The sequence below is a fragment of the Gadus macrocephalus genome, chromosome 9 (genome assembly GCF_031168955.1).
Source record: "Gadus macrocephalus chromosome 9, ASM3116895v1".
Lineage (NCBI taxonomy): Eukaryota > Metazoa > Chordata > Actinopteri > Gadiformes > Gadidae > Gadus > Gadus macrocephalus.
Window position 1 is genome coordinate 21,738,887 of NC_082390.1, and position 24,045 is coordinate 21,762,931.

The following is a 24,045-nucleotide window of genomic DNA, read 5'->3' on the forward strand; positions in this document are numbered from 1 at the left end:
TCTTCCCGCTTCTTCCTGCTTGTTGCGATGCAAGATTACCCGCTTTCCCGCTTTCCAGTATCGTCAGAGCCCGAGTCGCGTCACAGTGCTTAAATTTGCATACGCGATCTGATTGGATGACGGAACTTTCGCTGCCGAAAAAGTTGAACATTTTTCAACTTTCTGACGGTGGCGAACGCTCCAAACGAACGGACGGATCCACAATGCATTGCGCGTCCGTCCCCATTCAAAGTCAATGGGCAACGGACAACTGACGGAGGTAGTGGGCACGGGGGCGTCAGAAAGTTGAAAAATGTTCAACTTTTTCGGCAGCGACGGATCCGTCATCCAATCAGATCGCGCATGCAAATTTAAGCACTGTGACGCTGACGCGACTCGGGCTCTGACGATACTGGAAAGCGGGAAAGCGGGTCATCTTGCATTGCAACAAGCAGGAAGAAGCGGGAAGAACCCGGCGAAGGTGATGAGGTGTAGGAAGCGTGAGCGTCATCAATGGCGGGCCGTCTCGTTATCGCCAGGAGAGTGAACGCGCCTCGAAATCTGGCCCCAGTTGCCGAATGGAAGTAGAATCATAACAGGGTCATGAGGTGTCGTTCACGAAAACTTTCCGACGTTGCGAAAATGTTTCCCCCATAATTTCCAGCGATGTGAACGCGCCAAAACATTTCTACCCTTTCCTCCAAGCCTGTTCATGCACGATGACAAATGCATGCCATACACCATACCCACCACAGCGTGGTAGCGCATGTCCAGTTAGAAGCATTCTGAAATACTGTGAACTGTTTACAAATGTGACAGCATCTTTGAAACTTCTTTCCAGTCCACAACTATTATATATATATATATATATATATATATATATACATAATAGTTGTGGTATATATATATATATACACTGATTTTGGGATGAACTGTGTCACAGCCGCAATTAAATTCAAGGAGAATGTTATATTTATAGGCTTCTGTACATATATAATAGTTGTGTGCTGGAAAGGAGTTTCAACGATGCCTCTTCATTTACACACATATATTTATACATATATATATATCTATAACATTCTCCTTGAAATTTGTTGCGGCTATAATACAGTTCATCACTAAATCAGTCATGCACTAAATTGCGGGTCAAATTAATCTGTCGATCTGTTAGAAATAAACTCTAATGTAGGCCTAGACAAGGCCTAATTTGTGGTTGGAACTTGAACCATTGTTTCTCTGGTAATGCATTTTTGCCTCATGATTTTAATTAATGTGCCTGATTCATTTACTTCAATGAGCAAATAAAGAGCAAATTATACATTTTTATTCCCAACCCAAATGTAAAGATTATTATTTTTAGACAAAACACAACATCTGTTAATCTTAACTGTCTCTTATATCAATTTAGATCTATTTATTTTTAATGAGAGTCTTATGGCAGCTTCAAACCCCATCTCTCCTTCTCGAGCTGCAGACTGTAGCCTATTGCAGCTTTAAACCCCATCTCTCCTCCTCAAGCAAGAGACTGGAGCCTATTGCAGATTTAAACCCCATCACTCCTCCTCAAGGAGCCTGGAGTCTATTGCAGCTTTAAACCCCATCACTCCTACTCAAGCAGGAGACTGCAGAGCCTATTGCAGCTTTAAACCCCATCTCTCCTCCTCATGGAGCTCTGGAGCCTATTGCAGCTTTTAACCCATCTCTCAGACTGGAGCCATTGCAGATTTAAACCCCATCTCTCCTCCTGAAGGAGACTGAAGCCTATTGCAGCTTTAAACCCCATCTCTCCTCCTCAAGCAGCAGACCGAGCCTATTGCAGCTTTAAATAGTCCAGCATTCCTTGCGGTGTCCCAGTTCCTCTGTCATGGATTCACCAGGAATGGGGAGAGGGTCGTTTTCCGCAGTATAATGGAAACACCGCAAGGGCTGCAGCACAGGACAACTTAAAACTTTCCGGAGACGAACCGAACGGTAATACATCTTTGATCTAATTTATTATTTTGTTCTTGTACCGCAGGTAAGATGTTACTTTGTCGCGTTTGGTGGTGAAGTGGGCAATGGAGGAGAGGAAGACATTGGCGGAATTCCTTCATCACAGATTTTTCCATAAACTTCAGGCTGAATACGAAGGCTGAAGCGGACTCGGATCGGTCCGTCGGGCTATAGACTTTACATCTATACATCCTGTTTATATTAGGACAACTATCAGGCTCCTCTGATCCAGGAATTAGCCGAAGCTCAGCCTTCATTACACTGAGAGAGATATAACGGAACATCAAGAGCCAGGAGGCTCATAGTTCAGCGGTATGTCTCGATGGAAGTGTATGTTGATGATCGGGTCGACCAGCCTGATTAACATCTGCATCATTGTGATGAAGTCTGCACGTCTGAATCCTCTCCTAATCAAGCTTTGGTTTGGTTGAGACTTAGAGAACTTCTGGTTGGGGTTTCTATGTCATTATTTAAATACCTGACAATGGAAAATCAAATCGTTGAAGGTGAAAATACAGAGGAAACCCTTAAAGTTGAAAGTTTTATGAAAGTTAGTAGTTTAGTTGGCATGTTGACTCAGATGTCGGCCACTCAATCACTTTTCTGAGTCCAGCTTTAGTTTTTGTCATGATCATATGGTCCAGGTCATTTTATTCAGAGGCCAAATCACTGCATATAGGCTAGTGGAGCGTGATATTTAAAGAAAACCATCTTCCAAAAGCTAGGCTATGGATGCATGCGGTGTATTTTCAATGTAGTGTGATATTTAAATAGCCTAATCAAATGCATGCTTTATGAATATGGCCTACCTCAAACCAAAGCAACTATAACATGTTTCGGTTGTACTGTTATTCCCCTGCTGGCCGTGAAGCCCTGAGAGATTAATATGGCATGGGAACAAAGGCGGCATTATGATGGCTGAAACCTGCCGTCCAGATGTTCACGGTTCTGCCAGCGCTGACCTCTGGGCCGGAGAGGAGCTGCTCTGGGTTCAGGAGCCTGCTGGTTTAAAAGCAGGCGGCTGCACCAGGGGACTCAGTATGCTGCGGGGCTGAAGGGTTTCTAGACATGCAATCTCAATTAAATCATATTACTTGGGATTTTATCCTAGATTCAAAGCTACTGCATAACACATCTTCCAGCTTCCCGTCCATCTACATCTGGCTACATATTGCCAGTAGTACCTACAGACTATGGCTGTTACTCTGGCATAGGGCTGTGCGATATGGACAAAATATTATTTTGCAATATTGGTCATTTCATATCTCGATAACGATAAATATCACGATATAGTACGTTTTCTGTAAACTCTTTAATAAGAAAAATCGACCAAAAACCACGACATGCATCATCGCTGCCTTTTGATAATCACAAATTAAAGACTCTTTTTATTTTTAAGTGACTACTTGAGCATTACTGTCACAAATGAGAAAAAGATTAAATAAAAAGGTTATGAAATGATAAAAAATAAAAGTAAACACTCAGTTTCAAGTTTTAGAAATTTCCAATTGTGCTGCCAATAAACAAAGGCATCATAAAGGTTCATAGGTTTCATCAATCTCAAGTACTGCAGCCAGTAAGCAATAAATAAATAAGAACAATAGCAACATACAAAATCAGAACCAGATATAAAAACACTGTTTCAGGTTTAACAATTCTCAGATGGACAGCCAACAAACAGCCAGTATACCTACCCTCTCAATTAGACCCGATCATCAAGATCACCGGCTGTCTAAAGACTCCCCCTACGTTTCAATGCCCATACTACCATACTATTTAGTATGCAAGAAAAATATGTAGTAGGCCTATGTCCCAATACAAGTATGGAACTTGCACTATCAGGATATTGAACTACATCCGGTCTCATTTTGCAGTATGCAAGCCAGCATGGTTTTTGGCTCTTGTGCCCCACAGTCAGAAGACACATGGCTGAACTACCGGTGCACTGATCAGTGACATCACCTGTAGTTTGTCCCAATTGTATTCAAACTGTGTGCAACAGTACATACTTTGCTAGGGTAGCGGCAGTACAAGTGAAAAGAAAAATACTTTTGACCATTACAAAGTCGATTTATCGATTTTTTTGTATCTGTCGAGCAAGTCTAGTAAACATAAAGCAGGGTCTGAATGCCGTAAAACAATGCCGTAAAGTAAAATAGCGATAGAAACAATAAAGGCTAATATCTATCTATAGACTTTTATTTTTTCTCTCGTGTCCCGATATCTATCTTCGATATATCGATATATCGTCCTATCAAACAGCCCTACTATGGCTTCTTTGTGCATCTTTGAACCTCTGTAACCGTTGTGTAACATTTGTAGGTTCTACTAGGCTACATGATGCACACAAATGTACACAATACAAGGAACCTCAAAGAAAAAAACGTGTTCATTTGGAATAATTTTACGAGTTTCCCCATTTAATGTTGCAAATGCCAACTCATAATATTCAGTAAACATCATAACATCCCGGATTCATTATTGTTTAAATGGTAAGCATGACTTGTTCTCATCATAATGGAATGGGCTCCCCCAGAATCATGAGGAGAATAAGACGATGCATCACAATCGAAAACACGCCTCTTAGGTTTGGTTGAATCAGTGAAAATAATATATTTTTTGCGTCAATAATTATTGTGTTTAGAAATTGTATTGCATCCCACATATGTCAGTATGAACAGCTTCTATGATATTACTCCTTATATGGGGGCAATGCATCATGATCAAATGGAGTGACTTGTTAACCCAGACAAAATACCCCAGCCCCATGGACCCCTAGCTCTCGTATCTCTGAGAGTCACAGGCTGTTGCTCTCTGCCCGAGAATGCAGAGCCTGATTGTTGTTATCAGTTTCAAAACTTCAGGATCAAGGCAGCAGCTCTTTACTGTGGAGCTGTATAAAAGCATGCAGTGGGTCGTGTTGTTTTGCATGTTAGGCAGGAGTGTCTCAGCTGCGGGGGATTCTCATACCCTTTGGATTTTCCCCTTCTCTCGACTTAATTTCTGTATTTTCTTCTTGGTCTACTCCTTGTTTCCGTGAGTGCTGCTGCGTGGATCAGCCTGTGTCATGGTAGGCCTGAGATCAGAAGTGGTCTGGTACCAGTTACTGAACAGTATAAACTCTTAGTAATAAAATGGTGCGCTACACAGGAAGTACATTTGGAATTAAACATTGTTTTGAAATGGATACTAAGGAGTCTGAAGTACTATAACCAATCCTTACAATCTACCACCAGTGAGTAAAGAGCTACCTGATGTCTTCAGGAGAAGAAGAGCATTGTCCTGGGTTGTGTTGGCTCAGACTTGTCTCCGCCCCCAAGTCTTGTTGTCATTTTCAAAGTATAGACTCCATTGGTCTTTCATTGTAATGAACAATGGAATGTGCTTGCTTGGAGAAGTGTTAATTAGCGTTTGTGAGTGCTCCGCTGGTCGCCCTGCTCTGATCTTTGTTCCTACTTCCCCTCCGACAGAATAGCATAAAGTCTCCATTGTATTCAATGGCTGCTTGTTTTACTCTTATTCGCCATCATGCTGCAGTTTTGTATATTTCTCAAGTACGACACTCGTAATACATATATTTAGTATAAATAATCCAACATTATTGTTATTTACTGAAGAAGAAATCCTGGTGAATGTGTGGCCCGCAGCACGGTGGTGGAGGCCTACTGTTCTTAAGTATTTAGCGGAGGAAGTCAATAGACACAGAGCCTGCGACTCCCCCTCCATCTCAACATTGTGGCAGGCTGGAATACGTCCTCGTCCTCCACAGTCACTCAAAAGACCAAATCAACCATTGTGATTGCATTGTATTATTTATTTTTTTCACTATAAATGTATAATTTCATCGGCAGAATCCTGTCCCTCACTTCCTCAATCTCCTTGCCTTCCCAATCCAATGATGGATCAAGGGAACAGGGGGGTGGGCACACCTCCAAACACTGCGGCCAAAGGGAAGGAAAGGGGTTTGTAGAGCTGCAGATGGCATGCTTCCCTCTATCGCTGGGCTGGCCTGGCAACAACCTCCAGCACAACAAATGGCTTGGTTCGTAGGCAATAAAAATCGAAAGAATGGTTGGGTTTTAATTGTTTGTGAATTATGCATTATGAATTATTTATTCTGGTTAAACATATCTTATATGCAAGTCAGAGTAACATTGTTTATTATCAATGTTAAATGTCATCGCATTCACACTCATGAAGAGGGCCCATTTTCCAGTGCCCCTCTGTACCAACAGATTGCTATGGTATGTTACAAACCTGTTGCTCTGGCTGTGGCTCTGTCAGATTTTGGGGTGGAGGCCGGAGAAGGGTAATGAACAGTGGGATTCACCTACTTTTGGTCTACCTAGAGAAGTTGCCGTTTAATATTTTACAACTTATTTATTTGCCATGAAAAGATATTGTGGTCAATTTGTAATACGACGCAGTAGGTACATTGTAAGTTGGTGTTATTTAAAGGGATGACCCCGCATTGGCTGCTTGGTTTAGGCACATTTGTTGTTGTAAGTATGTGCTTTCATCAATAAAATATAAGGGCCAGGAGCGCCCAACATCAAAATGGAAAGTGAGGAGTAAAGCAGCATAGCGCTGCTGTGGTTATGTATGTGAATAATCATGCAACTCAAAAGCACTTTATGTAGTTTGAAAGACTTTCTTTGCGTATGAAAGATATTGAATATTCACCAGATATTCCCGCTGAGAGTTCCAGCTGGTATTGTACCTGCCGGGAGACACACTGCTCTCCAGCAGGCAGACAGCACTTAACATTTAACACTGCTACGTGTTCAATTTCAAAATGTTCAGACGCTCTGAGAAGTGTATCCAGCTGCTTTACTAGAGTAAAAAGCAGGTTATGGTAGCTCTGGTTTGAAATGCATTGGAAAACTCACTTCCAATATTTGTAAATTGGTGGAAACTAGATTTCTTCTGTATTTCCTTCATCACTTATACTACTACATGTTATAGTAGTAGTATACTACTGCTTTAGTGCAAAATGAGGTAGAAAATATGTTTTAGAAGGGCAAAATAGTTTGAGACGTAAAGCTTAAATCAAGTGAAGGGATTTGAACAGTCTAAATGGAGTTGACAATGTAAAGATGCACACCATTTAAAGGTCCCATGGCATGCTACTTTATGAATGCTTTAATATAGATATTAGTGGGCCCCTAACACAGTATTTGAAGTATCCTGAAATTCAGCCGTGTTGCAGAATTACAGCTACTACGAGCCAGTCGCATATTGAGCTTTCCCCAAACACGCCATTTCAGTGTCTGTAGCTTTAATGCAAATGAGGAGGAGAGAGGCGGGTCAAGGAGGAGGGTGGGGATATGGTCCTGAGCAGCTTGCGGCCACGGTACCATGCGCTCTGTTTACAGTGGATGTATCGCAATGGCGAGGCGCACACAGCCTTTGGCCGTGTTCTGTAAATATTCTATTGCCTCGCGGCGATGGTGCCTCGCGGCGATGGTGCCTCGCGGCGATGGTGCCTCGCGGCGATGGTGCCTCGCGGCGGCGGGCAGCGGGGCTCCGGCGGGAGACATTCGAGGGCAACAATCCCTTTCTCCTCCTTGTCGCGGTTCATTTACTTCAGGGCATCAAAGCCAAAGTTTCTTTCCCCCAAATTCCTACTCAACCATGGCTGAATGGGTGGACGGCGGAGCCGTCCCTCCATTGACTTCATTTGTAAAGAAAAATATTTTTAAGTAGAATATCTTAAGTAGGCCTATAAAATATTAAAAAATCTGAAAAGAAGCGTGCGATTCCAAGCGAATCTGAACATTTAAAAATTGGAATGGAGTCATAGGACTCAAAGGCACGACTCAAAGGCAGAACTCTGTGTAGAAAGAATGGCCATTACTAGTAGACAGGTCAGTACACAGGGAATCTTTTGACAATCAGGCAAACAATCCGGCAGGGAGAAGGCAAAGATGTAGTCGGGAGTAAACGAGCAGGAATCAGAAAACCAGGGAAAAACGATGGGAAACACACTGACTAAACTCACTAGGAGGGGAATGTTAATGAGGGAAGAGTGAACACAATTAAGGCGAGTGAGGACAATCAGATATACGAGAAAGATAAGGACAGGGAGTGAAACAATCAACGAAGGGGGCAAGATGTGACAATTAATTACAAACTGTTCAACAAATGTATCCTTCAAAATAACTTATGCATTTCATAATGATTAATGAGAAACCAAAATGTTGGCATTCAAGATGAATGCACAGAAATAATACTGAAAAATGTCATGTCAGGATAATGCTACCACACACACTTGGCACTAGTACAAATTCATATGTAAAAGTGGACGACTAGTGGAGACAGGTCCCAGGACATGCCTTGCGTTGGAGCTAGGTCCTCAGCACCTGCTCTTGACTTTCTTAATTTGAGCTTTGATTTACGACCAGATCTTGTTTTGGCTGGAGATGTTTGTGCGTCAGCCATCTTGAGCGGAGTCAGACCTGGAGATGGAGGGGTCATTGATGGAACGTCTGCAGTTCTACATTCAGGATCAGCATGCTCTGGTGGTGATGGCATGGAGAACTGGATGTTGCCTGGAGGGAATTGGGACAGCAGAACATCGGTGATGGGCTCTGCAGCTTGATTGGATCGGTTTGGCGTCTGATGAAAGCTTCAGGTCTACTTCCCCCTCAAAAACACCAAGATTGCCATCAAACATTTCAGGGAATATCCCTTTCAGGTCTGTAAGAGGATTAGCTGTTCTCTTGCCTAGTGGAAGATGTCGCTCCCACTTGCACTTCAGAGATCTGTAGTTGACTGCATTCTCATCCATAATGTGGACCACTTCCATACTAAGCATCCGCTGCAGTTATCCTGAATTGTCAGCTAGCTCACCATGAGCACACATCTGCACCTGTTACACCTCCAAGAAGTGGCTGGCTTGGTAAAGATCTTCTTGAGAAGGTCCCATTTCTTTCAACCTTGTGACCACAGCACCAGTGTCTGGTTTCTGGGTGCCAAAACCTCATTGGCTCTACCTTTGAAAAGGCTGATGGAGACGATGCCAACGTCATAGGACAATTCTTAATCTTCCTAATCAGTGTCTCTTTCTTCCTCAATAGTGTTTTGGCTGTTGAGATTGTTCTATGAACTTTTCTATTACCTGCATGTCCTCTCAAAAGGTCCTTTCTTGTTGCATAAATTGCATTTAGTTAAGTAACTTTACACATTGACATGACTTTTTCTCATCAGTGGAACTTCCACTGATTTTATGTGTTTTTCTCATTTGGATCCACCATCTCGTATTGAGCTACTCACGTATTGAGGAGAAATTGTTCAATCTTTGGTGTGTTGTGGAAACACAGGTTCAGTTTCTTTGCAAACCCTGCTCCTTGTATTGTCCTCTTGCTTGAAAATTACATTGTTTAGGGCAAGGTACTAATTGGCCAATTGTGGAGATATATTGAATGCTGGTCCTCTGAGGGGGGAGCTGCTGTCTATATAGAGTGGCACCATTCTGCTATATACTTATAGTTCTGTTGTTGGAACGCTCTTGGCAGGCACTCATTATTTTAAATCTTGTTAACTCCGGGGAACTCCGCCTACCAACCACTAAATGTTGGCAAACAATCCTATTTTGGTCTCAACAACAATACGCAAAGGGGAAGGCTTTAATTAATATTTAATTATATATCCTGATTAAAAACAAAATACATGTCAACAAAATATAAAATGTATTTAGAAGATGAAATTACGTCAAAATGATTGTTTGCTTGAGGTTTACTCGAGTACACGTTTTACTTTTGATAACAAGCAACCAACACGGTCATATCTGTGAGTGGTTAATGTTATTTAGAGACATGTTCCAGTTGATATTTGATGAATGGTTACATATATACATAGATAATTTATGGTTGCATAATAGGCAGGAGGCGAACCTCCGTTCAGACAGAGTCTACTTGTGCTCTGTTGTTAATCTCAGACATGCTGAAGTGCGTTCGCGTAAACAACAGATGCCACTGGTTAACCTTCAACCATCGATGTTTCCCACAGAGCCTCCCCACACCATCACTGGAAATCTTAAAACAACCTCCTGACAACTGAGGCCTGGCGTGCCACAGGACTTGACATGGGGAGACCCTGGTTCTGTGTTATATCTGTGTTATAAAGGTTTGATGATGCGCTTTCAATACAAAACTTAGATTTAAGAGTGCGGCAGGGATGACGTACATCTTCAGTTCTGGACTTCCGAAAGACCAGGTGCATTGCCGCCGTAGCAGCAATGCACCTGGTAACCATCCGGTGAGCTGCCGTGTTTCTATGCTCCAACCCAGTCAAATAAATGGCTGTTTTGGCTAACTTTGTTTCTGCAAGAGGTAGATATCTCATCATGGATATGTCATACCTGGGACCCTGGGGTACCTGTGCATGAATTTTGTGATGTTCAGCCATCTGGAAAGATCATGAAGATAAAGGAAGCATTAGAGGAAATGGGCAAAGATTGGCCGGCGGTTTAAAGTTGGAGGATTAAGATAGAAACCACAATGCTGGCATGTGGACAACTTCCTTTGTATGTAAGGGGCAAAGTTCAAAGGGGCCCGTGGCTTTAAACATGTTTTTGTGTATTTAGCTCGTAACTTTTTCTTCAAATTAGATAGAGGTCTGATTCTCATGTATGCACCTATTGATCCATGCATTGGATCAATAGGTTTGGGAATCTGTTCCAAATCTCGGAAGCAGGCCGTTGGCTGAGCCATCAGGAGAAGGAGCGTTGGATGGTGCCCTTCTTTCATATGAATGTTTTTAAAAGCCTACTTTCATATGAAAGAGAACCCAGGTCTCTCGCTCTCTCCAAGTCTCCTTGAGCCCTAGATCACCTTATATTGGTGTCACTTCCTGTAGGACTAAAGCCTCCAAAGTTTTCACTGATTAGACCATAATGCCCTTATTCATATTTAAGAGACCAGTCGTCTTTATCTGACTCCCTATTAATTCTAGGCCCCCATAAATTGTGTTTTTTCTTTTCTTTTGATGGTCTCTCAGTGGGGGATTACATCACTTCCTGTAAATCTAAAACCACCAAATAGATAATCTTGTCTTTTACTTTAACCCAAAGATTTACCCACGTTCTAGCACAACTCTTCTCATGTCGTTTTCTTTAAAAGAGGATCTGCCCTTAGGTTGGGGAGAATCTTGTACAATCTCAGTTGATCCTGTTGTCTTGCTTCCATGGCTGCAACACGCTGTGTTTGTGTGGCAAAATGTTTAGGGCACAGAATAGTGAGTGCCCTGGGTTGGCCCTGGGTTGGCCTGTGCGTTATTAGTGTTCCTAATAACGCACAGGCCAAAACAAGCACTGTTATTGGAGAACCCAGTATTTTGAATATGCCTGTTTCCTTATTCTCTGATGAGTACATGGTCATTTAATCATTTAGTAAAGTACTTTTGTACATATTATACCTTTAACTATGGGGTGATTCAAGGCTCATTCCATGGCAATTTAATATTATCCATTTATATGTTACTTCTAGGACAAATCTTTCATAAATTCAACATCAGTTTCCATTTTTACTCCCAGATCTATTTCTTGCACAACTGCCATAATGTAATCGTGTTTTACTGATTTCTGAAACCACAATACCAAAGATAAAAACGTTTGCATTAACAAACAACCTAAACATAATATGCATTCAATGAGCAAAGATTCTGAAAAAAAGAGAGCATAATTTCTGGTTTATGAAAACACAGTTGTCAATTGTCTTAACTCTCTTGAAATATTTGCATTTCCATTTCAATGGAAAGGAAAGTCAGCCATTTATTTCCACGGATGGAAACCTTCTTGTCCATTGGTGGTTTTTCTCATGGGTCTTTTTGGGGTCATATTGACAACAGGCTGGAAATGGCTAGCCACTTGTCAGCTATCAGTGAGGGGAATTGGACTGAGAATATCTGTTTTGAGTTCACTGTGCCTTCCTCTTTATGAGCCAAACATGGCCCATATCTGACCATTCAAGCCATTCCTTCCTTGATTGGTTCAGAGTATCTGTCTTGATTATCAATCACATGTGCGGGAAATGCAACACTTCTCAATAGTGGAGAACGACAGGAGGGAGGGAGTTGAGAGGAAGGAGACTTTTCTTTTCAGTTTTAAAAGTGGGCTCTCTTCTGCTGCACTTGTGACTCTTATCTACACCTTTATCTTTTAGCACTTTTAACTTTCACTTGTTTGTTTTTTACTTACCTTAAAATGTATTGATGCCTGGCGGTTTGGTTGTTAAAATAATGTTAAAATAAATAAATCCCTTCTGTAAAAGCATGCATTGAGCCAGCATTGAGCCAGTTCCAAGACAGTAACATAAAAAAAATGAAAAAGAAGATATTTGCAGGGTAATCTAATGTTCCTAAATACTGTAAAGTGTATTACAGTACAACATAATTTTTTTTAATACTAAACTACCTTGGTTTGTAAGTAATAAGACGTCAAGGAGAGAGGGTTGTGGGTCACTGCAGTGTTGCCATGTCTGTGTTGTGGTACACGTGAGGCTGCTTCCTCCGAATCCCAATACTTTCTTCCATTTAAGGGCAATCGGGATGAAAGACAAAATCACTTTGGAACCAGCTGTAAATATGCCAAGAATGATCAACTCCTTCCTAGCAGCTACCCCTTATGTGTTTACATGTTCCCATGACACAGTTGTGTACCAGCAAGCCATCTTCTAGGCTTCAGAAGCCTTCTGCTTCAGTGTTGAAGTCTCAATGTCCTTAGGGTCCCAGTCTAGTGTATGTAGGTTATGTTGGATAGTGTTGTGAACGTGTGTTTGAAAGCGGTCCTATGTTGCTTCAGCTGTGCCATGTTTGACCCTGTCTGGGTTTTGGTCCAAACAGACTAACCCCATGGACCATTTGGAGGAAATGTCCCAGGCAAACCGCTTAATGACGCATAATGTGCAATCCTACGGAATGAAAATGTCCTTTTCCTGCAGTGTTTTCTTTACCATGCTCTGATATCAATCTGAAAATGTCTAACCAGTGATCCGCTTTGCTAGTGAGTCCAATGAAAAATACCAGTGTACCAACTTAATATTTAAAATAGTCCTTTATGCACTGATTGATAACTAAATTGCTCCCTTTGTTTTGTCTAGTCCCTTGTATGATTGCTCTGTGTGAAGTGCATATTTTAATCTTCGATGTGCTAGCTTTTCTTTTGCCCTCCCCCCCTTCGGTATCATTAACTTTAACAGCCTTTTTTCTCTCCCCTGCACATTTCCTGTCCTTTTCCTGCTTTTTGATAACGTCATCAAGCTGCTCTCTCTCTTCTGCTCTCATGTGGTTTGTGAAACAAAAGCAGGAACTTGACCTCAGAGTCCCGGTTGGAAGGTCTTCCTGTAAGCACCCCAGACAGACCTAACACTATTCTCAGGAAGAGAACAGAGAAACGGTGTTAAGTCCGGCTGTTTCCCCCATGCTAAGCAGGACCATTCCAAAGTTAATATTCTCCTTATTCTTATTAAGCGAAATAAAGTTATGCTTTATTCAAATGTTTTAGTTTATAAAATAACCGTTAGCGTGTTACGTGACGCATCAGCTTAGCTTGCATTTATTCTCTTCATAAAGGATGTGATATCACGGCAGAGACGACCAATCACCGGCCTTGGAGAGCCCTTCCTGACCCGGCGTTTCCTGTTTTCCTCTCCCAGTAAGGTAGCTGACAGGACCAGTCCCCTACGCCGCCATCAGAGGAGCCATCCTACCATGGGCCCCGTCATGGACTGGTGACATGGAGCTGAAGGTTTGGGTGGACGGGGTGCAGAGGGTGGTCTGCGGGGTCACCGAGGCCACCTCCTGCCACGACGTGGTCATCGCCCTCGCCCAGGCCATAGGTAGGACCACGTGCTCCACGTCCTGCTCCCCCTGATCTTTGTATCTGCTCTGTTGGGAGATAGTTTGAACACAAATTGGAACTTAAAATAATTTTTCAATTAGAAGTATTGAATTTGTAATGGGCAGTGTGATGAATAATTGTAGCGTTGATAACTGGGAGCATCATGTTTCCAAAGCAGGATTGCGCTGATGCCATTAACCGTTTGTCTATATATATACAGAAAATATTTGACTCCCCAAGTACCGCCATTATGACAGATGTTATCAAATATAACAACATACACAGCGTAGGCCTGCGGCCCTTTTCAGCTACGCACATCTCATGCAGCAGGCACATTTATTCTTAAAAATAATATTATTTATTGTGAGCTGTTGTCAGCTGTACAAAGTGGTAGCACTAGAACAGAGACACAGAAACACATACACATATACACACAGCAAGGGAGAACGTGATCTCACGGTAAATGTATTTCCATTCGTACAGTGGCGGCTGGTGGTTTATAAAGTGAGGGAGGAAGGAATGCGTGCTTGGTTGCCATTGGTCTGCTTGCACTGTTAATGGTGTATGGTGGCATAACTATGTGAGGCTCAAGTTGTGTCAGGGTGTTTTGGGGAACTACAAAATAGCAGAGAGCGATAATTATGTGAAATGATACAAATCCACCAGTGACGAAGGGCAGAAGGAAAGGATGCAAAGCCAATTAGTCAAATCAAGCCTCTTGATTTGTAAAACTAAATTAAAAAATCTGGGCCTAGAGTTGGGCCTATTTTTGCCCTCAATGACTGAAGCTATTGGTTGTAATTTGGCTATGTTTATTTTCAGCTACAATTGTCCAAGACCAAAGGTGATGCCGTTTGAAATGCATCATGCTCTGAATCATTCACTAACATCCTTTCCTCAATATCAAACAGAATGGTCAGAGTAACAATCAATTAAAAGAGCAACAAGAACATTATTTCACAACTATTTGCATAGGCTGTAAGCCTAACTTTGTTTGAGGCAAATGTGGATGTTAATGGATGTTTCAGAATGTTGGTCATGGTGTTAAGCCAATTAAGATTGAGGGACTTCATTTATAGATCAGGTCAATCCTACAGTAGCCCGCGGGCAGCCCGGCCGCGGGCTACTGTAACATAATTCACACATTCATACCAACAGGCCACATATGCCCTTGCCAATTAAAAGTGGCTTCTTTCTCACGCTAAGGAGGGATCCGGAGCCTAGGGAGGCGTCCAGCTCATAAAAGAAGCCATTCATCATGTGTCAATTCTAGAGATACGAGCGGTCAAGATGTTCGAGAGACCCAGACGCTCAAGGCCACAAGAACAAGTGTAATTCCCGCACATAGCCACAAACAAAGTTGCAACGCCAACACATAGCCACAAGGGACAGCATAAAGACACATATGGGTATCCAGGGGGGCGGGAGTTCAGCACCATGCTTAGCCAATCAGAGCACATAACTGAGTCCACGCCTGACCAGTAGATAAGTCACAACACATTAGTGGTGGATTTAATGATTCGTTTCCGTGACCCAGTTCGCGTGATTCAGTTCGCCAAGAGGAGTCGTTCGCGAATCGTTTGTTTGTTCGTTCGTTCAGTCGAGTTTCCGGTAGCACTAACTCCACTGAGTCTGACTGACTCAGCTGAGAACCGTGCAATGGCGTCCATTCCATGATGCGATTTACCGCTACCGGAAACCAGGCTGAACGAACAAACGATTCACGAACGACTCAGTTCAGTCGAGTTTCCGGTGAATCGATTCACCGGAAACTCGGTGGAGGTGTCGTTCGCGAATCAGCCTAGTTTCTGGTAACGGTGAATCGCATCATGGAATGCACGCCATTGCACGGTTCTCAGCTGAGTCAGTCAGACTCAGTGCTACCGGAAACTCGACTGAACTGGGAGGAGTCGTTCGCAAATCGTTTGTTTGTTCAGCCTGGTTTCCGGTAGCGGTAAATCGCATCATGGAATGCACGCCATTGCACGGTACTCAGCTGAGTCAGTCAGACTCAGTGGAGTTAATGCTACCGGAAACTCGTTCGTTCATTCAGTCAAGTTTCCGGTGAATCGAATGGTGAACGAGACGAACGAAAAAACAAGAGAAACGAACCAGTTCGGTTCGTTCGTCCTAAAGACTCGTTCATTCGAACCGGTTCGCGAAGAAAAACGAGCCAAAACTACAACACATATCCCAGGCCAGGGGGCTAGAACGCTCCAGGTAACGCATCCTTCAGATGCCCTACTAAGTGTATCTCCACGCGTGCTCATACAATTCCCCTCCTTTTGCTTCCTAGAGACTAGTCAAACACATTACCAAATAAAGTGAGCAAGTAAGCAATCCTGATTCGGCAGACTTTTTTTCCAAAAGAACACGGCACTACGGAAACGCCAATATAACCAAACAGAGCCGCACTGTCACGCAACGAACAGTAGCGCACCAATCGTGGGAAACGAGGCATACGACTGAGCGGGTTCGTTGGTTCTTGTAGCCTAGACTTGAGGGGATAATGGTATGTTCCTGAATCCTCGGACGCCAGCCTTCCGAGTTGAACTTTTGAGTAATTATAGCGTTCCTGTTCGTCTTTGTGATTGTGTCATGAAATTGGCTAGTCGTTGTTTATTGTTAGCTACATTAGCCTCTTTAGCAAACAAGCCCGAAAACAAATAACACAACCTTACGTTGTATTGCACGCACAGCAAGACCATGCAATGTATAAATTGTTGACTGGAATAAAGTAGCAATGTCATCAAGTGTGTTAGAGCATTTAAAATCGACATTAAAATGACCAACGTGTTACAAATACATAGAAAATAAATCTCTTCACGTGCGCAGCCATATTGTTGAGAGTGTCATCACTGCTCTTGGTCTACTCTCAGAATTCGGAAACATGAAGACAAAAAGACCTGAAGCCTTGCAGGTTGTTGGTGGATTGGGATGTGACATTGTATAGTAACCATTAGTGGGGTTTTCCTTTAAGTTTTCTTTCCTTTACAAGACATTTCCACCACAATTGCATACAAATTCACCATAATGTCTTTGATGCTCAAACCCCAAGGCCCCAACTTATGTTTCCATTCGTCAATTCGTCAAAAGTAAGCTACATTTATCAACCATTGATTAACTATTAATGGGTTAATGAAGTAATAATCGTTAACTAATAGTTAACAGTTAAATAAGTCACCTGATTTACAAGTAATAATTTTTGTGGTCTTGTTAACTAAGGCTAACTAGGGTTTGTGTTAATCTTATCCGTAACCCTCTAACCATAAATCGAACCCTTCCCCCTTTGTTAATGCTATAATAATGCTTATTACTGCGATCTAAATGTGGTGCAGACCTCCAAACGTAGCAGCCTGGTTACTGATATTGTGGAGAGAGGAGCCCCACATGGTGGTTGATCCCAGTCTTCACCTAGTGCCTGCTGAGGGGAGGGAGGCCTCGTGTGCTGGGGGATGAGTCTGCCAGGATCTCTGAGCCCCCTCTCCTCTTCCCTGTGCTCTGAGAGTCAAGGAAGCTGTGCAGCAGACTGTAGTGACCTCACTTCTTCCCACGTAGCGTCCAAGGGAGGTGTGACTCACTCCTCCTCCCCCACCAGACAGGGTTGTCCTCTCCTAGCCTCCTTCCCCCCCATCTTGTCATTTTTTAGAATGTTACGAGCTACATGGATCCACTGAAAAGCAGCTACAGGATTAGAAGGATTAGCTGGTCTTTTAAAGTGTTCCTATTTTCAAGCGTTTAAATTACTTCACCGACGTGTATCGTGGGCTCATTTGAAGTAGAGGTTGTGTACGGCCACCTCCTTATAATCAAATACATAAATTGCAATTGTGTGTTTCCTGCTCATCTAGCAGGACCCCCCCCCCCACACACGCACACACACACATGCACGCACACACGCACACATGCACGCACGCACACACACACACACACACACACACTCCGTGGGAGGGTACTGATGGTGTGTTTCCTCCAGGCCGCACTGGGAGATACACTCTAGTGGAGAAGTGGAGGGACTCCGAGCGCCTGCTGGCCCCCCACGAGAGCCCCGTGTCCTCCCTCAACACCTGGGGCCAGTATGCCGGGGACGTCCAGCTCATCCTGCTCCGCACGGGGCCCTCCCTCACAGAGCGGGGCCCCTCAGAAGGCCCCCCTCTGAGGGGCCCCGAGCGGGGGCCACTCCGCCAGAGCCTCCCGCCGCTGGCTAAGCTCCGCCCCCCCAACGAGCGCTCCATGCGCCGACGCGAGCCGCGCCGCAAGTCGCTGACCTTCAGCGGGGGCCCCAGGGGCCTGAGGGACATCCTGAGTGGAGGCAGGCCCGGGGAGGCGGAGGCCAAGAGGAGGCTGCTCCTGGGGGCCGGCGGCGGCGGGGGCCAGCCGCAGACGGCCGGGCCCCTGGGGGCCCTCTGGGCCTGCCGCGTGGAGGAGCTGGTGCGGTTGGTGGGGCTCCAGGGGGAGACGCTGAGCCGGCTGGAGCAGAGGCTGGCCTCCCACGAGGCGGAGCTCCAGGGCTGGGGGGAGCGAGGGGGCCACGGCGGGGACAGAGACGGTGGAGGAGGGCTGACGGAGGAGATCCTGAGGCTGGAGAGACGTCTGAGGAAGAACAAGGTGGAGGTGGAGGAAGAGGACTTCTGGGCGAGCGAGCTGCAGATTGAGCTGGAGAACGAGCGGCAGCTGGAGGAGCGGCTGCAGGAGCTGCGGCGGCGGCTGCTGGGCTGTGAGCGGGACGTGGGGGAGAAGATGGGGCTGGTGGGGGTGAGTGGGGGAGGAGCTGGGGGTGGTGGAGGAGGAGCTCCGGTTCTTGACACAGCGTATTCATAGAATAATAATAACAATACATTAACATCAGAGGCGCATGGTTCAATGGAAATTCATTAGCCCTCCATTTTAAAGAGCGATGACTACATGGATAAGGAGAGCATATTCAGTAGAAACAGACACTTCACTCAGTTACTGGATCAACGTTGGTTTGTGTCCTGTCTTTAATGACTCTTTGGTGTCAGTGTGTTGAAGCCGGCCTGGAGGAGGAGAGGCAGCAGCGGGAGCGGCAGGAGAGCCAGAGGCTGAGCGAGGCCGAGGCCCGGGCCCAGGCCCTCAGGGCCCGCGCCGACCTCAAGGCCCAGGACCGCCAGGCCCTCCAGCTGGAGAGCAGCTGCCGCGCGGTGGACCGCTCTCTGGGCCAGAGCAGCAGGAGGCTCCAGGTGAGGAGTGTGGACACACGGGGGTATGGGTGTGAAGGGGAGGAGGTAGGTAGGACTAACCCTTACCCCCCTGTGTTATCAGGACATGCAGCAGGACCTGGAGCAGCTCACCAAGGAGCTGCGGCAGGTCAACCTGCAGCAGTTCATCCAGCAGACGGGCACCAAGGTCACCGTACTGCCAGCGGAGCTCGGGGACCCACCGGCCCCTGGGAGCCCGCCGGGCCCCGGCGACCGGCCCGACCCCCCGGCCCCCGGCCACAGCATCGGTGATCTATTTTCATTGTTGTTGTTTGTTTATTTACCGGTTCGGGCCAAACCCCCAGGGACTGCTCGCCTACTTCTGCAGTCCCTGGGCAGAACCTATCAACACTAATTAACTAACACAACACAATAAGCCATGTTCACAAACACACACAATGACACACAATGACAGGAATAGTTGATGTGATGGTGGTGCAAGATCATGAATTTATTTATACATCAGGGACATATCTGCAAGAAAAGTCAAACCAATTCTCCTGTTCAATGGTGATCCGGGGATGGAAATCCTTGGTCTCTCCTATTGAGACTCTTCCCAGATGGTTTGTAAAGAGAGATTAATGGTGAAAGCGAGGTCACCTTTGACTTGGACTAGCGTTTAGCACAGTAAGTGTGGTGGTCACTGAGTGCTCAACAATAAGTATAACCTCTCTTTAACTTGGATATACCAATGGTTCAGTCAGATTAAGATGAGCTTATGTCATTAACTCTTGTGCAATGTTCTCTTGAATTAAGGTAGGACTCTTGAAATGAAATAGACTTACCCGTTTGTATAGAATAACAGTATGATTGACAATATTAAAAGCCTTTTAAATCAAGGAAACAGTATGAACAACACTTCCCCTATCCAAGACTGGATGTCATTGATTCAATGAAATAGCCCTTTGTTATCTCAGTGGAATGATGTTTCCTGAGCTCACACTGCTTAGGGTGCAGTGGAAATTGCCACCGTTTAGATGGGCTATTATTGGTCACAAACGCGAACGCATATATACACCGTAGGCACTCACATGCGCAAGAACATACACGGAAACGCACACACATGCGCACACACTACACACACACACTCGCACAGGTAAGGCGTTTAACGGCTCCGCCATCGGCACACGCGCAGGTAAGAACACACACGCAAGCACGCACATGCGCGCGAACATACACGGAAATGCACACACATGCGCACACACAAGCAGACACACACACAAGCACGCGCATACACCGCACGTCATCACAAAGGTAGCGACACATACACGGAAGCGCACACACACACACACACACACACACACACACAGGTAAGACGTTCAATGGCTCCGCCATTGGCACACTCGCAGGTAAGAACACACTGCAGCGACACTCGCCCAGGTAAGACGTCATGTTTTTAAACATAACGGCTCCGCCGTCGACAAACTCCCAGGTAGGACGTTCTGTCTATAGACTATATAAATTGCGATAAAATAAGGAAAGAGACAATTTCTCACCATGACAAGCAACGGCAGGTCGTTCATTTTGTCATATAAAAAACGTTAAATCGCGCCGACCGGCATATCAACACACAAGTGACGAGATCTTAAAGAGACAGTGTCCCTATAACGCAACGACAACATGTCAATAACACAGTAGGCTATGGTGAATTATGTCTAAAGAGTCCACCACAAGACTACACTTTACTCTGCTCCTTGAGCCTCCCGAAATGTCTTTACACTTTGTTCCTCAAACTTTATATTATTCCCCTCCTTGAGCCTATCTTGCGATATTGATATCCCCCCTGCGGACTATTTTAGTTGTTTTATTTTTCTTATGTTTTGTGTGTAGGCTATGCTATGTGTGACTGTAGGCTACTGCTGCCTGTCTTGGCCAGGACACTGGAAGAGAAGTATAATCTCAATGATGATTATTATTTTCAACTAACCAATAGTAGTTAAAATGTCAATGCACTTATCAGCCCTGAATAACAGTAACAGCTATTTAAAAATTGATTTGCATGCATAGTATACTGCATTTTCCATTGAACAATTACCCCTGTTGATACCAACTAGAGGTTGAGCGTGTGCAATGCTCGTGCAAAAACTCTAGTTGGGTTAAAAACTAAATTCTGTTCATATTCCTTACCCACAAGGGTAGAAATATACAAATCAAACCACACTCAAGTCCTTTTTAGATGCCAAGACATATTTTGCCTGACAACAAAACCCTTCAGTGGTCTCTTCTAAGATGGTGTCCTCTTAATGAAATCGTGTTCATCAGCCACAGCTTTGGTCCTTGTTTTTATGGAGCTGAGGGAACTGGTTGCTGTTCACAGCACAATGCTGACCCCTTGTGGTGTGACATTTTATTGAAAGAGACATTTGGAGACAGCCAGATTGAACTAAATAAAGTATCCAAATGAAAATATCCCAAAGGCACCCTAAAACACACGCCTGACTCCAGTCAGCGTACTGAGAGCAGTGACAGAGCAAGGGACCGGGTAGGGAGTTAGACTGACAGGCAGTCTTATCTGTCCATGTTTCATTTTCCGAATCCTAGATTCGGACATGTGTCATTAAACAACAATCATTTCCCCTCTTTGTTCCAGAGTTGGGAGCTCTCTGTGGTTCCCTGAAGCGTCCCCTGTACTCCCACCCAGTACCCGGTCGCCTCCGGGTCCTGCACAGCCCTCTGAAGTCTGGTCTGAACCCCGAAGGGATCTATGTCTGAGGCCCGGCCCGCAGTGTGTGGGAACAGCATCCGCCCACGTCTCTTCTCAACTCCCCCAATGCCAGAACCCCTTACGAGACTCTTGGTCCAACATACCTCAGTCCCTCTCCTATGCACCGATCTGCTCCCTCAGCCCCTCATGCCCCTACCCACTGGGACCTGGAACAGGCTCAGCTGATGATGGGTAGGCTGATGTTTTATGAAAGCTCCTCCGCAGGGGGGTTAGAAAACAACCGCATGACGATGAGACGGCAGTGCTCTGCATTGCTTTGTCCGCAGCATGAATGTGGATCTCTTGGAAGTGTGTGTTTTGGAGTTGCACCGGCTTTCCAAACTTTTCCACACGCCGTAGTTCCCAGTGGTGGTTTTAGGCACGGTCGAAGCGGCATTATTTCATGACACGAGCACTTAAAAAAAATATTATCATGCGCCGCAAAGCGGTTTCCTATGATCTATCATATCACTGTGTTGGGAATTGGCATATTGGTGCCCCCTCCGTTTGCAGGCGGCCCTGCTTGCTGAGAAGGTGCCGTGCACAGCAGCTGTGTGAGAAGGAGAAGGGGGTGCGGGGGACATGTCACCTCTGCGTCTTCCCAAATGGAACAGACATGGGGGGGAACGGGGGATCCACTGTCCGCGGATTGAAATCCTTATTGAAGCCTGCAGGGTTATGCGTTAACCATACGGAGGAACTCGATCGCTGAGCTGCCCTGCCCCAACATTGCATGAGACTTTAAACTCATTTACAATCGCCGCCCACCATTATCCGAAATTTGATGTCAACAGACCAAAAATTTTCGGAAAGCCTACAGAAACTATAGATAGTTAATGTGACAATCACATTATTAAAAAAGACTCGGAGCAATGATTTATTAACTATTTTTTGGGAGCATGCTTTTGCAAGTAGTTTGCCGCCCCACCTGCCCATATGGACGGCACGCGTCAAGTAGGCCTCGAATTTCTTGCAATTGAGAAATATAAGTATCGGGGGTGCTCGGAGGGGGTCTCCCCCGGGGGGGTTCAATGTAGAACCGCCACTGGTTCCCGTCGGCCCCCTGGTGTGCCTGCTGAACGGCCGGCACGGGGCCACGCCTGCATGGTCAATCTAAACCTATCCGCGAATAGCAAGTCAACCGGGATGTTTCTGTATTGTAGAAGGAGCGATGCCACCAAGGACATTATTGACTAGGACCAGTTACCTATGCACAAATGGCCAATAGTTTGGTTACTGAGGAAAACTATTATTTCCAATTGAAGTACCAGAATTCTTGTTTACTTTTTTTATCCAAGTTTTATCCACATTCACATTTATTTAGCCAAATACTATGTTATGAAGCAATGCATTTACAATGAAATGTATAGCTATACAAGGTCTTTAGTATCTCCTGCAATTAAACTGTGTTATTATTTTTGAAGTTAACTCTATGGTTTATTTTAGCCATTTTTATTTTTGTTAATCTGTGAAGATGGCTCGCCAAAGACTATATGGGCTTGTTGCATGTGTTGTTGATGTGGCCATATTTGGATGTTCCTAGAGCAACTGTACCTTCAACGTTAGATGTTAAACCTGAAGGTGTGTGTGTGTGTGTGTGTGTGTGTGTGTGTGTGTGTGTGTGTGTGTGTGTGTGTGTGTGTGTGTGTGTGTGTGTGGTTTTAAGACGTGACTAAGCAGCTATTAAGTATAAACACAAGTGCCTTATTTTCAATGTAGAGAGTGAAAACCGTTGTACTTCATATATATAGACAAAGCACATGTCTATCACAGATGCTTGTATCAGATACATGATTGTTTCCAAAATGTAAGTAAGCGATGACATAAAGCATACAAACAAAGGAATGATCTCACAGCAGTATTATTCAGAAGAACCCGTTCACACTCCACAAAGGTTAGCCAGCTTATGACGTCCCTTTCCAACTGGTTAAGATTGTTCCTATGATAAGTGCTGCCACACTGAATTGACATATACTACACCTTGATGTCATCATAGCGTAACACTCTGGTCCCTCCGGACGGGGCACCACAGGGTTGCCCCGCCGTGGGAGTCCGGATGGGGCACCACAGTGTGGCCCTGCCGTGGGGGTCCGGATGGGGCACAACAGTAGGGGTCCGGATGGGGCACCCCAGCGTGACCCTGCCATGGGGGTCTGCTCCACGTCTTGTGCTCTCCTCCTGTATGATGTCAAAATGTACAACTCTTGTTTCTTCTGCCTTAATGTCCAGCAAAGTGTTGACCGGTGATTGGCTGAGTGCCTGCTGATGTAACGAGGCATGGTTTAATAAAAATGTTGTCATCGACAAATGCG

The 24,045-nt window shown here is 44.8% G+C and overlaps 1 protein-coding gene across 4 annotated transcripts; it reads left to right on the forward strand.

Moving 5' to 3' along the window:
* Positions 1 to 1,776: 1,776 nt before the first annotated feature.
* Positions 1,777 to 24,045, forward strand: LOC132464828 (ras association domain-containing protein 8). 4 transcript variants are annotated; one of them, XM_060061438.1, is made up of 6 exons: positions 1,777 to 1,950; positions 13,543 to 13,808; positions 17,787 to 18,565; positions 18,814 to 19,011; positions 19,094 to 19,277; positions 21,620 to 24,045. In XM_060061438.1, the coding sequence occupies exons 2-6, from the start codon at positions 13,706 to 13,708 to the stop codon at positions 21,739 to 21,741; spliced, it is 1,386 nt and encodes a 461-aa protein (XP_059917421.1). In that variant the 5' UTR covers positions 1,777 to 1,950; positions 13,543 to 13,705; the 3' UTR covers positions 21,742 to 24,045. The 4 variants fall into 4 exon arrangements, with proteins under 4 accessions (XP_059917421.1, XP_059917420.1, XP_059917419.1 ...); XM_060061437.1 differs by having other exon boundaries at positions 13,630 to 13,808; XM_060061436.1 differs by having other exon boundaries at positions 1,779 to 1,950; positions 13,626 to 13,808.